The sequence below is a fragment of the Solea solea genome, chromosome 20, assembly GCF_958295425.1.
Source record: "Solea solea chromosome 20, fSolSol10.1, whole genome shotgun sequence".
NCBI classification, from domain to species: Eukaryota; Metazoa; Chordata; class Actinopteri; order Pleuronectiformes; family Soleidae; genus Solea; species Solea solea.
The window spans coordinates 21,885,332-21,898,755 of NC_081153.1; the positions used below are offsets into that span (position 1 = coordinate 21,885,332).

General features: G+C 39.9%; 1 protein-coding gene across 4 annotated transcripts in view; it reads left to right on the forward strand.

Annotated features, from left to right (window-relative positions):
* The first annotated feature begins 1,486 nt into the window (after positions 1–1,486).
* LOC131447268 (receptor-type tyrosine-protein phosphatase U-like) overlaps positions 1,487–13,424 on the forward strand; it is a 215,901-nt gene continuing 203,963 nt past the window's right edge. For all 4 annotated transcript variants that reach the window (XM_058618921.1, XM_058618922.1, XM_058618923.1 and 1 more), the window contains exon 1: positions 1,487–1,736. In XM_058618921.1, the coding sequence (XP_058474904.1) occupies positions 1,667–1,736 (70 nt within the window). In that variant the 5' untranslated portion in view covers positions 1,487–1,666. The remainder of the gene's footprint in view (positions 1,737–13,424) is intronic.

The following is a 13,424-nucleotide window of genomic DNA, read 5'->3' on the forward strand; positions in this document are numbered from 1 at the left end:
AACAAACTTAAAACAACAGAAATACTGATTAGAGATTTTAAAGCATTTTACTGACAGTAGCTTTAAAGGCATAGTTCAGGTCTTTGTATAAGGTGTTACATACAGGAAACAGTGTTCAGTGCACTGCCTGCTGGGAGATGGAGACAGGAGAACTGTAACAGGATCTATGTATCGTGCATGTATGCATGTGTACTACATTTGTGTATATTTTCAGTGATCTCACATCGAGTTCACATGAACATTATATAACACTCCCACAGATGAGTTTTCAGATGCTTTGGTGTCGTGGTTGTCAGTTATGCTGCGTTCCATTTACATCACAAGTTGGAGGTCTGAAGTGAAAGATGTGAAGCAGCTTTTGTGCTCAAGAAAAGAAAATTCTAATATTTGAAATATGGTTGTGCCTTCTTTCACAGGCTTACAACATGTGGTTCTTCTGTCAGGTCAGAGGTCACGCTCTCCTGCAGAGGAGCGCTAACAGAGCTCACTATGCTGCAGGTGTTTCATCTATGGTTCGAGCACAACACTCTTCTTTCTGTGATAAAGCAGATTGTTAAATACTGCAGACACAGAATAGAACCATTTATAAAAACAAAACAAAACCTCAAAGTGCCACTGATTTAGATGCCTTTGGCGAGGTGTTGCTCGATAAATGCTTCAGCAGAGGTGAGTCAGGATTTAATCAGATGGGTTTTAACATAATAGGCTATTGGAGAGCAGCAGCCAAGCAGGAATGTGTGTGTGTGTGTGTGTGGAAGCCAGAAGTGCACTTAAAGGGAACATGGAGGGGAAATGTGAGCAGGTGGTGATCTACTGTGGAGCGAGTACGTTTCTTTCCTTTTCTTTACAGAACACACAGTGACATATTTCAACATACAAGACAATTAACAGTTATTAAATATTTAAGTAAAGGCTGGTAATGTGACAAATGTGGAGGTAGGATGTGGATACATAGATACATACATGCATAGGTAGATAGATAGATAGATAGATAGAATTGAATATTTATATCTCATGTCTTGAGTAAATCCATTGTTGAGGTTTCACAGAGTTCCTGTAGTTGTTTGGCATTTGTATTAATAATAATAATAATAATAATAATAATAATAGTAATAATAATAATAATAATAATATTATTAATATTAATAATATTAATAATAATAATAATAATAATAATAATAATAATAATGATAATAATAATAATGATGATAACACTAATAATAATAGTAATAATTAGAAGAAGAGAGAGAATAAAAAGGTAGAAGGGGTCTACTCTATTGGTGTTCAGGGAAGATGCAACCTCTCGCCACTTGGAGGCGCCGTACACCCGCATTCCTGCGTCCTGCCTGCTCGATTGACATTGGAAGAAGAAAAGTAACCGTTGGAGGAGAAGCGAGGGAGGGAGGGAGAGTGATGGAAGGAGGAGGAGGAGGAGGAGGGGAGGGGGACGTTTTTGAATGCTTTAGCAGCAGATCAGATGCTCCCTGTGCGGGCGGTGCAGGGAGCAGAGGAGTCAGTGCTGAATGGAGCAGAGCGCACAACTTCTCTTCAGTCCTTCAGTCCTTCAGTTCGTCTCCTGCTGCTGCTGCTGCTGCTGTCGGACTTTACTGTAGGATTCTACTCACACACAAAAACCCCGAACTGGACTTTACTCTTCTGTGCCAACATGTTTTCAGCGGCGTTGCTCCTGGTGCTGGTGGTCGGGATCTGCGCAGAGAGCATGGAAGGACCAACAGGTAAGAATATAACAGAGGATGCGTTTGGCTGAGCTTTTTACGCGCACTCCCAAATCTCCTCCGTGGACACAGCCGCTGATTTGAAGTGTGTTTTTTTTCTTTTCTGGAGTGTAAAGTGGAGTTTTAGTCACGTGTGTTGTGCAGTGGAGTCATTTCAGAAAGTTGACAGTGGCTTCATTAAGTTTGGAAAAGCCTGCAGCATCCTGTCCTGGTCATGTTATCATGGGACTGAGCTGTGTTTGTTTTCCTCTGATGAAATAACAAAGAGGATGAGGATGAGAGGAAAGTGGAGTCTCTCTCTTTCTCTCTCTCTGTCTCTCTCTGTCTCTCTCTGTCTCTCTCTCTCTCTCTCTCTTTCTCTCTCTCTGTCTCTCTCTCTCTCTCTCTCACGCACCTCATTCCCTTGGTTGGATTGTATTCTTACCAGTGTATGAAACGGACTCTGTTGCATTTCAGTACTACTTGCATACAATAACAATAACAATAACAGTTGCAGTCATCTGAGTGCTTTTGTCAGGCGTCTGATCCAGATACTGTCTCTGTTTGACAGACATGAGACACTTTTCCCTCAGAGCGACTTTAAGCTGTAATACCTGGATTCCACAGAATCTTATCAGCGATAAGAGTTGAAATCCTCTTCACTCTGCCGGTGGCTGCAGCTGCAGTTTCTGCACATTTCTGAAGGCCTTTTTTCCCCCTCTGTGAACCTGCAGAGTCTTTTGAGGAAACTGCTGGGGGAATTTAAAAGAAGTGTTTTCAAGTTTGAAACTTTGCAATCAGCAAATGTGAAAAGCTGAAATGTTATTTATTCATTCTTTTGGGATTGTTCCCTTCGTGATTTAAATGGAAAACACATTGGAAACAGTTCATATTTTCAGGTTCTCATGATTATCAGAATCAAGCTGTCGATTCATCAATTACTAAATTAATCGACAGCTATTTTGATGACCGATGAATCGTTTTTGAGTTGAGATATTTTAATTGGGGCGATGGCAGCTCAGTGGCAACCTAAGGTTGTGGGGTTGATTCCACACTTGACTTGTCTACATGCCGATGTGTCCTTGGGCAAGACACTTAACCCTGACGGCTGCACCGGCAGCGTGTGAATGTGTGAATGTCAAAACTGTAGGACTAATACAGACCATTGACATTTAATATTTCATACATGTTCTGAGATTTTTCAGCTTCTTAAATGTGAGACGTTCTTATTTCTTTGCTCCATATAAAAAAAGATGGTTTGTGGAAAAAAATCATTAAATCATTATTCAGAGGTTTGGGAAACACTTTTTCTACATGTTCTGACATTTCATGGACAAAAGAATAAATCGATGGGAATTTAAAATACTGATTCTAAGAAAAATCCTCAGCACCAGTCTTTTTTAAAACTACGACGGGGAATAATGACTTTTTTTTAACCTCCACTTTGTCCCATTATTTGCCTACAGGCTGATCACATCTGTGGCCTCTTTAAAAACGTCACCTTTAACTAAAACTGATCATGTAGACGTTTTTCCCGTCTGCTCAGAGTGAACATAGTATTCACATATTCTGCTGCTCTGCTGCTCTGCTGCTCTGCTGCTCTGTGCCTGCTATCAATACTGTTGCAAAATGAGAATCTAAACCAATACTGATTGTTAGTATCAGTTCGTGTCTGAATATGGATTTTTTTTGGAAAGCCCAGTAAAGAGTGGTTTGGTCGCGGATGCAAAAATCTCACACGCCTCTAATGATTCAGATTATCAACCATAACGTGTACAAGTGAGCATCAAAACCTGTGCTTTAATAGACAAGTCAAAAAATGTATAATGTACAATGATAATTGGGCCATTTAATGTAATACTGTTTTGACAGGAATGAATATGACGAGGCAGAAAACAATACAAGGTTAAACGCTGTATTTTCATAGTGTCACGTTATGTTGGAATTATAATTATAATTATTTATCATCCTGTAATCCGTCCATTCAATTTCAGCAAATGTAGAAACATGTTGAGGGTTAGGGTCAGTGTTTCCCAAACCTTTAAACCATGTCTTGTTTTTGTCCACAAACTAAAATGATTTATTTGTTTTTATGGAGCAAAGAAAACAGAAAATATTCACATTAAATCTGATATCATCAATCAGATTTTTTAACCCCATGTCATTCAGGCCTATCGTACAGTTATTATTATTATTATTATTATTATATTTCGAACAGGACGTCTCTGTCTCTGATGGTCAGACGCTGTGAGGTGAAAGTGCCAGCTGGTTAGTTGCAGGAATGCTGTGAGTTAATACTGGAACACGGGGATCACTTACATGTGACGCAGACACCACGAGCAGTTGTTGAGCAGCCGCTCACAAGCAGCCGCTCACAAGCAGCCGCTCACAAGCAGCCGCTCACAAGCAGCCGCTCCCTGCTCTCCAGCAGCACATTGGTCCTGGAGTCAGGCACAGATTTAATGCAACAAGTCAATCGCACACAACAGCCGTCTCATCATGATTTGGCATTAATGTAATTAGTTCATGTGTTGGAAATGATTTCTGTTGACACATATGGACACTGACAGAGTTTACATAGGATTTATGGATGAATTGTCTACTATTTTGATAAACGTATAATATATATATGTATATATATATATATATATATATATATATATATATAAACTTTACTTTATTATTCCCCTAAGGGAAATTATTTCTTTGCATTTGACCCATTTGAATTAGGAGAAGGGGGCTGCCACACTGAGTAGTGCACAGGGAGCAATGGGGGTTGGGTACCTTGCTCAGCCCTTTTGGCCTGGTGGGGACTTGAACCGGCGACAAGCCAAGTTCCCTTTCCACTTGGCCATATATATATCTATAGGAATAAAAGCAATTTCTCTGATTTTCAAGCTTCTTAAATGTGAATATTTTCTGCTTTCTTTGCTCCATATACCATGGACCAAAATGTTTTGTGGACAAAACAAGACATTCAAGAACATCATCATTTCCAGGTTTGGTATTTTACAGACCAAACAAGTACTCCATTAATTGATAGTTGCAGCCCTAATGTTTCATATCATAGAATTAGAGCTGCAACTAACGATTATTTTCATACTTGATTAATCTGACGATTATTTTCTCGATTAATCAACAAATCGTTTGGTCCATAAAATCTCATAAAACCTTAAAGAACGTTGATCAGTGTTTGTCAAACCTGGAAATGATGATGTTCTCAAATGTCTTGTTTTGTCCACAAACCGAAATCATGAACTTTTAATGATTTCTTTGTTATTCAGAGCAAAGAAATGAAGAAAATACTCACATTTAAGAAGTTTTAAGATCTTGTTTTAATCATAAAACAAATCTTAGAACCGATTAATCTATTATCAATTATTATCGATTATCCAAATAGTTGTTAATAATTGATTCATTGATTAATTGTTTCAGCTCTACATAGAATACAGATTTTTTGTTTTAGAGAGGGCAGAACAAATTTGAAACAAGGCAATTAGCAAATTAACTGTGGCTTGTTCTATGCTCTATGCTAATTACATGTATGTATGTATGTAAATGTGTGTATATACTGTACATATATGTATATGTATATATATCTTAGGGCTCCACAGTTGATTGAAATAATTGGCTACAATTCTACTCTCTGTATTTAATTGTTCTGTCATCTATGCAAATTACAAATATCACTCATATGTGATGTGATGGAAGCAGTTGTGAATATAAGTTCAAAGTTACTCTTTAGATGGAGATGTGTGGTAATACTTTAGATCATTTCTGACTGTTATGCAGAAATCATTCAGCTCTACTCTGTGTCCTTGAGTGTAACATGTTCTCAGACACATATATTTAACTGAAGATCCACTTTTTGAAAATGTCATTAAATTTCAGTCACTGTCACAATTTTAAAAACCGGCCCTAGTTTCAGACAGTTCCATCTCCTGTGACATTTATCAGTCATAAAACAAATGATTTTCTTTTTCCACATATCTTGTTTAGTCTAAAGTTGTTATTTTTATGATCGTAAAGGACCAACAAAAATACTCACATTTTCACATCTATAAGCTGAAGCCAAACAATTCCATCTTTAAAATGTCTCCAAACGGACGAGTGGTCATCCCCTGCTGATGCGCGTCAAGACTCTGCTGACCTGCTGACATCTGGCCGGTGTTTAAAACATGCAGAGGTTTTTTACACCGCTCTCAGTCTGGGGGAAAAAGATTATATACTGTGCCTTCCTGTGTGGCAGGAAGTAAGAGAGAAACAAAGTTCAAACATTTGTCTTTTGCTGCCTAACAACAAGTTGTGTCATGCGGCTTTAAACTTGAAAACTCGGGAGGATTCAGTCGTTGTCACCATCACTTTGTATTTCTGCTGTATTTGAACACGTCTCGCAGGATGAAGGGCGGCTGCTTGTCTGTGTGCTGCTGTACTTGCAGATGTCTTTATCTCAGCTCCATGGCTTCATGTGCACAAAGTGTGACTGCTGAAGTGTTCAAGTTAATGCCCGACCTCTGTTGGGAGGGGGGAGGTGGGGTAGTGGGGGGGTCATTTGAAAAGATCACGGTGAAATAGGCGCCGACACAATCAGGTGGGTTTTCACAGGCTGCTGTGAGGATATGGAGAGGGTCGTCGGTGCGGATTTGGCTCAGTGTTAATCCAACAACATAATAGCCTCGCTCTCTCACACACACACACACACACTGCTCTCCTGGGGCGAATGTGGAGGCTCCAGAATGAGAGAGTGAGAGAGTGTGAGAGTGTGTGCGTCCACAAACTGCAGTGATGAAATGAGAATGTTCTGGAGGAAATAACACAGGATACTTTAATAGAACAATGGCGTAACTAGTGTAATGGCTACACGCTGTTCAGGGAAGTGGCCACACTCTGTAATTATTAGTTCAGGATAATGAGATGGGAGAGGAACACGGCCATTCTGACAGCCATTTTGTAAAAGAAGAAAAATCACCAAACAAAAAGAGCGATCCATCACCAGTTCAGATCCTGTATCAGACGAGTCCTCAGAGCTGCGTGGCTGAATTTCAGCAAACAATCCGCTTCTAATTGTCTGTGTGGCGGAAGAAAAATGAATGCAATTAAGTTTGAAATGGATAGAAATGACCAATTTGATGATGATGATGATGAAGTACGGCCACAGTATTCTAATCTGTACAAACAGCCCACACCTGCCTCCTTTTCATCAGTTTAAAGGGACAAACGAAAATAGTCTGCATAAGAAAACCGGTTGTTGAAACCTGGGGTTTAACCCTCAGCTTTAATATTCAGTCACTGTGTTTACCTTTGTTCAGCTGTTCACATCATCATGAACATCATCATGAACATCATCATGAACATCATCTTGATTTGCTTGATGTACGTAGACGAGGCCGACGTAGGACAAACGTGGAGACATCATGACTCACGGTGTTGTGGACACTGTCCACTGTCTCTCTGCGCTGTTGACATGAGATTCCATTCAGAACAATGAGCGAGTAAAGTTGAGAAAGAGAGAGTGGGTGAAGCGGCTCTTACTCTTATCCTCCCATCTTAAGGTGTGTCGGCACATTTGGTCCATGAATTTGAGAGAATTGGTCCTGGAAAGTCGTTGAATTTGATGTTAACCAAGGTTTGGGAACCCTGGTTGTAGTTTTCCAGGAGCGATGACGATGTACTAATGGCGTCTGGACACTCAAACCTCGCTGCCCTTTTATAAACTGTTTTGTGGAAAGCAGCCTCAGACTTTTCGACCCGACTGCAGCTGCAACATGATTACTTGTATTTATCTGAAATGATTTCCTCTTACATTGACGGAGAGTCCTTGGCGTCTGTTGTGCCACAGAAGTCAATTTTCTGATGAAAAGCAGCGCTCAATGTAAAACTAACTCATACTACATAAAAAAAGTCAATGCAAAGATGTGAGAAGAATTAAATTTCACATCACTTATTTAACTTTAAAATAATCACCAGTTCATTTGATAATTAAAATGAAAATTGAATTGCACTCATAACTGACAATGAAGTTGTATTGTGTCGTATCTAGCATCGTATTTTAAATATGGCAACAATTACTCCATTAATCAATTATTAATTGATTACTAAATGAATTGTCATCTTTTTTCATAATGGGTTCATTGGTTTCATTGTGTCACAGCTTCTTAAATGTGAATATTTTCTGGTTTCTTTGTTCCACATAACAAAGAAATCATGGAAACTGAAAAAAGTTGGTGCATGGACAAAAAAAGACATTTACGCAACAAACGATTAGTCGATTAGTCGAGAAATAATCAACAGATGAATCAATGATGACGTTTTCGGTGAAACCTTCTCAATAGTTTAACTGTATTTTACAAAAATTCTATCAAAAACAACAACAAATTCTGCCTAATTTACCTTTAATTGCCTCCAGCTGTTGTTGCATATATACATATATCCACTGTAGTATATAGTGTGTGTATAATAGACATAAGTATATATAAGTATATATATGTATGTATAGAACTGGGCTGAGTAATGAAAGTAAAGTTAGTAGTAGCATAACTCTGATGTGATCAGATGCCCAGCAGGAATTATTGATCAGGTTTGTCTAATTGATCGTGTAACCTAATGAATTCAGGTTGTTCAGCAGGGTGTGTGTGTGTGTGTGTGTGTGTGTGTGTGTGTGTCGTCAGTGATGTTAGCAGCACTGTGATCTCCTCGGCACTGAGTCGGTGCTGCGGCTGCATGATCCGCGCCCGTCACCACTGTGCATTGTTAATGGAGTTGACAGCAGAGCTGCTGGAGCACCTTGGCCCGGACCCATGAGGCCTCTTTGTGGAGAGAAGCAGCGCCGGCATGTTCCTCTCCAGGTGTTAGAACCGTGTTGTTTATTCCCCCGTTGACAAGAAATCATTACAGAACAGATGGAGGTGTGCCAGCAGGTGCTGCACTGCCTGCCAGACTGATCACTAAACAATAAAATGAAAATGCCCAGTTTTTTTAATGACTGCGTGTGTGCGGGTTTTTAGTTGAGATTATTTTTAAAAGGATGCAGCTGGATTTGTGATTGTTGTTGTTTATGTGACGACACGTGTTTGTATCTCTAATATATTCTAGTAAACTTTCACACTGAGCTTTCGAGTTGATGTTGAACGTGTTGGTTCTGGCTCATGTCAAGGTCAGTAGGGGGAGATGATGGTCTGTCTGTGCAGGGGGCGGGGCTAACTCCCACTGCCTGCCTCACACACACACACACACACACACACACGCTTACAGACCGTGGTCATAAATCCCAGCTTCACAGTGACGCTCTCAGCACGCTCACTACACGTGTAAAGGTGTTGTTACACTGTTTTTCAGACTGGGTCAACAGTCTTATGTACTTGTTTAATGTTCTTTGTACTTGGCACAACGTGCACTGGTTAAAATCTGTTCAGAAATGTTTTTGACCTAAATCAGAATTATTGTCATTACATTATAACATTCCTGAGTTTAATACGGCTGAAATTGTGGAAAGTCAGGTTTAATTCTGTGAATTTTGTTTAGTATTCTGTTAATTGTAACATTGACATCTAAAGTGCAGTGATGTGGTTTGTTATTTGTTATTTGCAGAGCTCCAGACTAACTTTTTGCATTTGTTGCACTAACTTTTTTGATTGCTTGACCTTTAACGCAATAATAAGGTCACCTTTTTATCGTTCTCCGTAACTTTCATATAATGTGAATGATATTTAAACAAGAATAAGAAGAGTAGAGACATGCTTGTCTTTAATTGAAGCATGATTATATAGAAAAATAAAACAAGTCTGGACAGCGTCAGGTGCACCAGTTAAATACAGGCACTCTGTATTTGTGGTGATGTTTTGGAAAATCTCTGGTTGGAAGTGAAATTCCAGACAAGGGTGTAAAATTTGAACGTGTCAAACAACAACATCATTTCTCCTTTTATTTATTATACATTTATACTTTAGCATTTGACTGCCAGTCGTCACTCTGCTCTCTCTGACTCATTTCATTGCCTTTGTACAGGTCTTGCTTTTATTTCCACCAACTGTATAATGATGAGCTGGATAAAACAATCTGTGAAATAGGAGAGTGGAATAAATTGGTGTACCCTGAAGGCCTGAGCTGGTGGTAGAACGTGGATGCTGCTGCACACATGCAGATGAGCTGAAAGCATTTGGTCTACAGTCACAGATAAAACTCAAATGAGGGAGCTTTTAGAGAAATAACTCACCCTCTGCTAGAGATCACGCCTCAGGAGCACTGAGAGTGTGACGACCAAGGCGACTTAGCCCCGGTCAGACCTGGTGTTAAGATCGGTCAACATGTAAAACATAGAACAATAATAACAGAATAATAACCTTGCACAATTCAAAAACCAGCACTAACGTTTTCTGGTAATTTGACAAAGGGTTCTGGAAACTTTCTGGAGGGACAGGAGTGCTTGTCTTGAGACATGATTGCTGCTCATGCTCCTTCATCTTCATTTTGAATGTTTGAAAATGAAAAGTGCTCTGCAGCGTCCTCATCACACACTGATGATAGACATGAAGAACGTTCCAGGACAGTGGTGAAATCTTTGCTCTGAGCTTGTACGACTTGGGTAAATTGTTGGACGTGGCAGCTGAGACTCATGATGGAGAACTGTTGCTTGGAGCTCGTGTTCAGGCTTAGACGAGATATAGAGAGCTGCAGACGTCATGTGACATCGTCTCTCTAGATCTGTGGGGATGTGTTGAAATGTTCTGTGGCTGTTTTGGAACATCTATCCTCCACCTTCACATTAATGATGGAAACATGATGGAAACATGAAGTGTTGTGTAGCTTTGTTTCTTGCTCTATGCACTGACCACTGTGTGTCCATGGAGTCTGATTGCTGCTGCTTCTGCTGCTGCTGACAGCCAATCAGGAATTATCTTTATGAATATTGCTCCTCGTGTCTTTACACCGCGCAGCTAAACCAATTGTCCAAGCTGTTCCTCAGCCATGAAACCAGTGGTCTGGTCCGACCTGTCACAAGCGACTGAAGCAGAGGGGAAAGCGTTGCTTAGTTATCACGTTAATGTAAAAAAGGAGAACATGGGATTGAGAAGGTCAGCGTTCGGCCGCAGGATGATTTGGTGGCATCGCTGTCAGCAAGTGTCACTTCAGATTGAGTTAAACTGCAGGAACGACGTTCCTCTCACTTCCTTTGCCTCGCTGCTGCTTCCAGGGCAAAATAACAGCATTACGCAAAAGGCTTTTCAGCTCTGCTGCTTTCTTCTCGTCTCCTTAACTCTGTGTTTCTCCCTCTTGGGGCTCACATGTTTAGTCTGCCGTGCTATTAATGCAGAAGACTACAGCACTGATAAACTCAAGTTCAATTAAATGCCAAAGAACAAACTCACTCTTATCTTTCACTTCATTTTTGTAAGGTTCCTGTAAAAAAACAGTGATATGGAGCAGGACCCAGGGTGTACAGGTCCCAGGGTAGCTGTAGATATTACATTTTTAAAAGTAGGCATTTAAAGTTATCAAACCTGTGGGCCGCCAAGTGTCCCTGTGGCACACACGATATATTAAAAGTTGAAGTGAAACTTAAACGACAGGGGAAAAAAAGTTAAGTTATTAAATAAATAAAACGACAGAGTGAACAAGGGCACTGCAGCAGAGACTGCTCACCCTGTCACGCTTAACAGTGACCTTCCTGTGCCCAGCAGGGGGTGAACAGCACCACCTGTGTGTCTGCTGCCTCTGCGGGGGCATCTTCATCAATCTATCCCCCTGTTATTTTGTATCAATGTGAGTTTTTCAGACTCACTGTCGCACTTTCCTCACTTTGTAATAGTACACATGAGGGCAGTTCACGTTTGAAAGAGTTTATTATGCCGTTACTTTATTAACACTTTAATAATTCATACTTTATTAACACTTGTAATAATTCATACTTTATTAACACTTTAATAATTCATACTTTATTAACACTTGTAATAATTCATACTTTATTAACACTTGTAATAATTCATACTTTATTAACACTTTAATAATTCATACTTTATTAACACTTGTAATAATTCATACTTTATTAACAATTGTAATAATTCATACTTTATTAGCACTTGTAATAATTCATACTTTATTAACACTTTAATAATTCATACTTTATTAACACTTGTTATAATTCATACTTTATTAACACTATAATAATTCATACTTATTAACACTTGTAATAATTCATACTTTATTAACACTTGTAATAATTCATACTTTATTAACAGTGATGCTGGCATTAGAGCATTTATGACATACAGCACTCAGTGGAGTAACAGGAAATCACTGACAACAGGAGGAAGCTCTGACAGCTTTTAGATAAATTGTAATAATGTTACATTACATAAGAAGCAGACAGAGAAAAACAGAGTGTATCCGAGCTCCCATCCGTTCATATATATTATTATTATTATTATTATTATTATTATGAGTTAATTGCTCATGTTCCCCTGTGACGTCTCTGTTGAAGGGTCGTCTTGGTGACAATGGTGGTGTTTTGGCAGATTGAAGGAGTAATAGCACAGTAGTACAATGGTCAGTGTGTGCTGTGTTTGCCCTCCAAACATCGTGTGCTACAGTAGTGCAGATTGTGAACCCAGACAGACACATGCAAATGAACATCGACCCGCAAAAGGCTGACAGATACGAGCTGCAATATCTTTGCAATCACACCAGGATGTATTACCTGAGCAAGGATGACTGGAGTCGTATCCCCCTCAAAAGTTCTCGCTCTGCTTTATGAGGTGCATTGCTGCCAGTGCCCGTAGCATGAGTTTGGGATTTTTATAAGCTCGCTGCTACAGGAGGCCTTGAATCATTGATCCAGTGGTCCAGACATGCTCGTGTGGGTGCAGCGTCACAGGTGGAGGTGGAGAAGAGGCAGAGAGTGAAGTGAAGAAAGTGGAAGATTTTGGAGAACACGGGTGACATTGGTGGTCGCTGCGGGAAAGCAGCATAGAAATCAGCCGGTGGTTGTGTTGTGTATGTGAGCTGCACCGTCTCATTTAGCACGTCAGGCCTGAGGTGAAAGCAAGGCATGTCCAGACTGGCTGATGAACATGTGTGTCCCTGCCACCCTCCCTGGCCTGTACACGCCTAATCTCAGCATCAATGGACTGTGACCAGATGGCGCCGTGTTGCCGGGGTAACCGAGCACATACACAATGATAGCGGGGCAAGAGGGGATGATGAGGCTGGCCCAGACACTGGAGGGGATGACGCAGAGATGACCTGGGTGGACATTAAAAACAAATCTACTTTGTTTGCCCTTGCACAAGGCTGCAGTCGACATATGTTGTTTGTGAGCCGCTTCGAACACAACACAATTACACTTCACAGTGACCTAGAAAAAGTGATGAGAGAGCAGAAAGTTGTCCATCAAACAGCAGCACTGGTCGCTGCGTATATTTTTATTAGTAGTACTGTTGTTATTATGGATTTATGATTGCTTCTCATCCTGGCAGGTGTTTATACTTTATACAACTAAAGAAACTTCTGGAAGTCCATGGCTGCCATGTTTTAAGATATTAAGATATTTTATATATTATATAAAGATATTTTATATTATATAAGATATTTTGGCTACATTCACGGTCAGAAACGAGGCTTTAAAGTAGTTTAATTGCACAAAATGGGGAGACCTGAAGATTTAAGACAAAGTGGAAAAACACATGAAGTGCATTCTTAGTTGAAGGCTGAAGT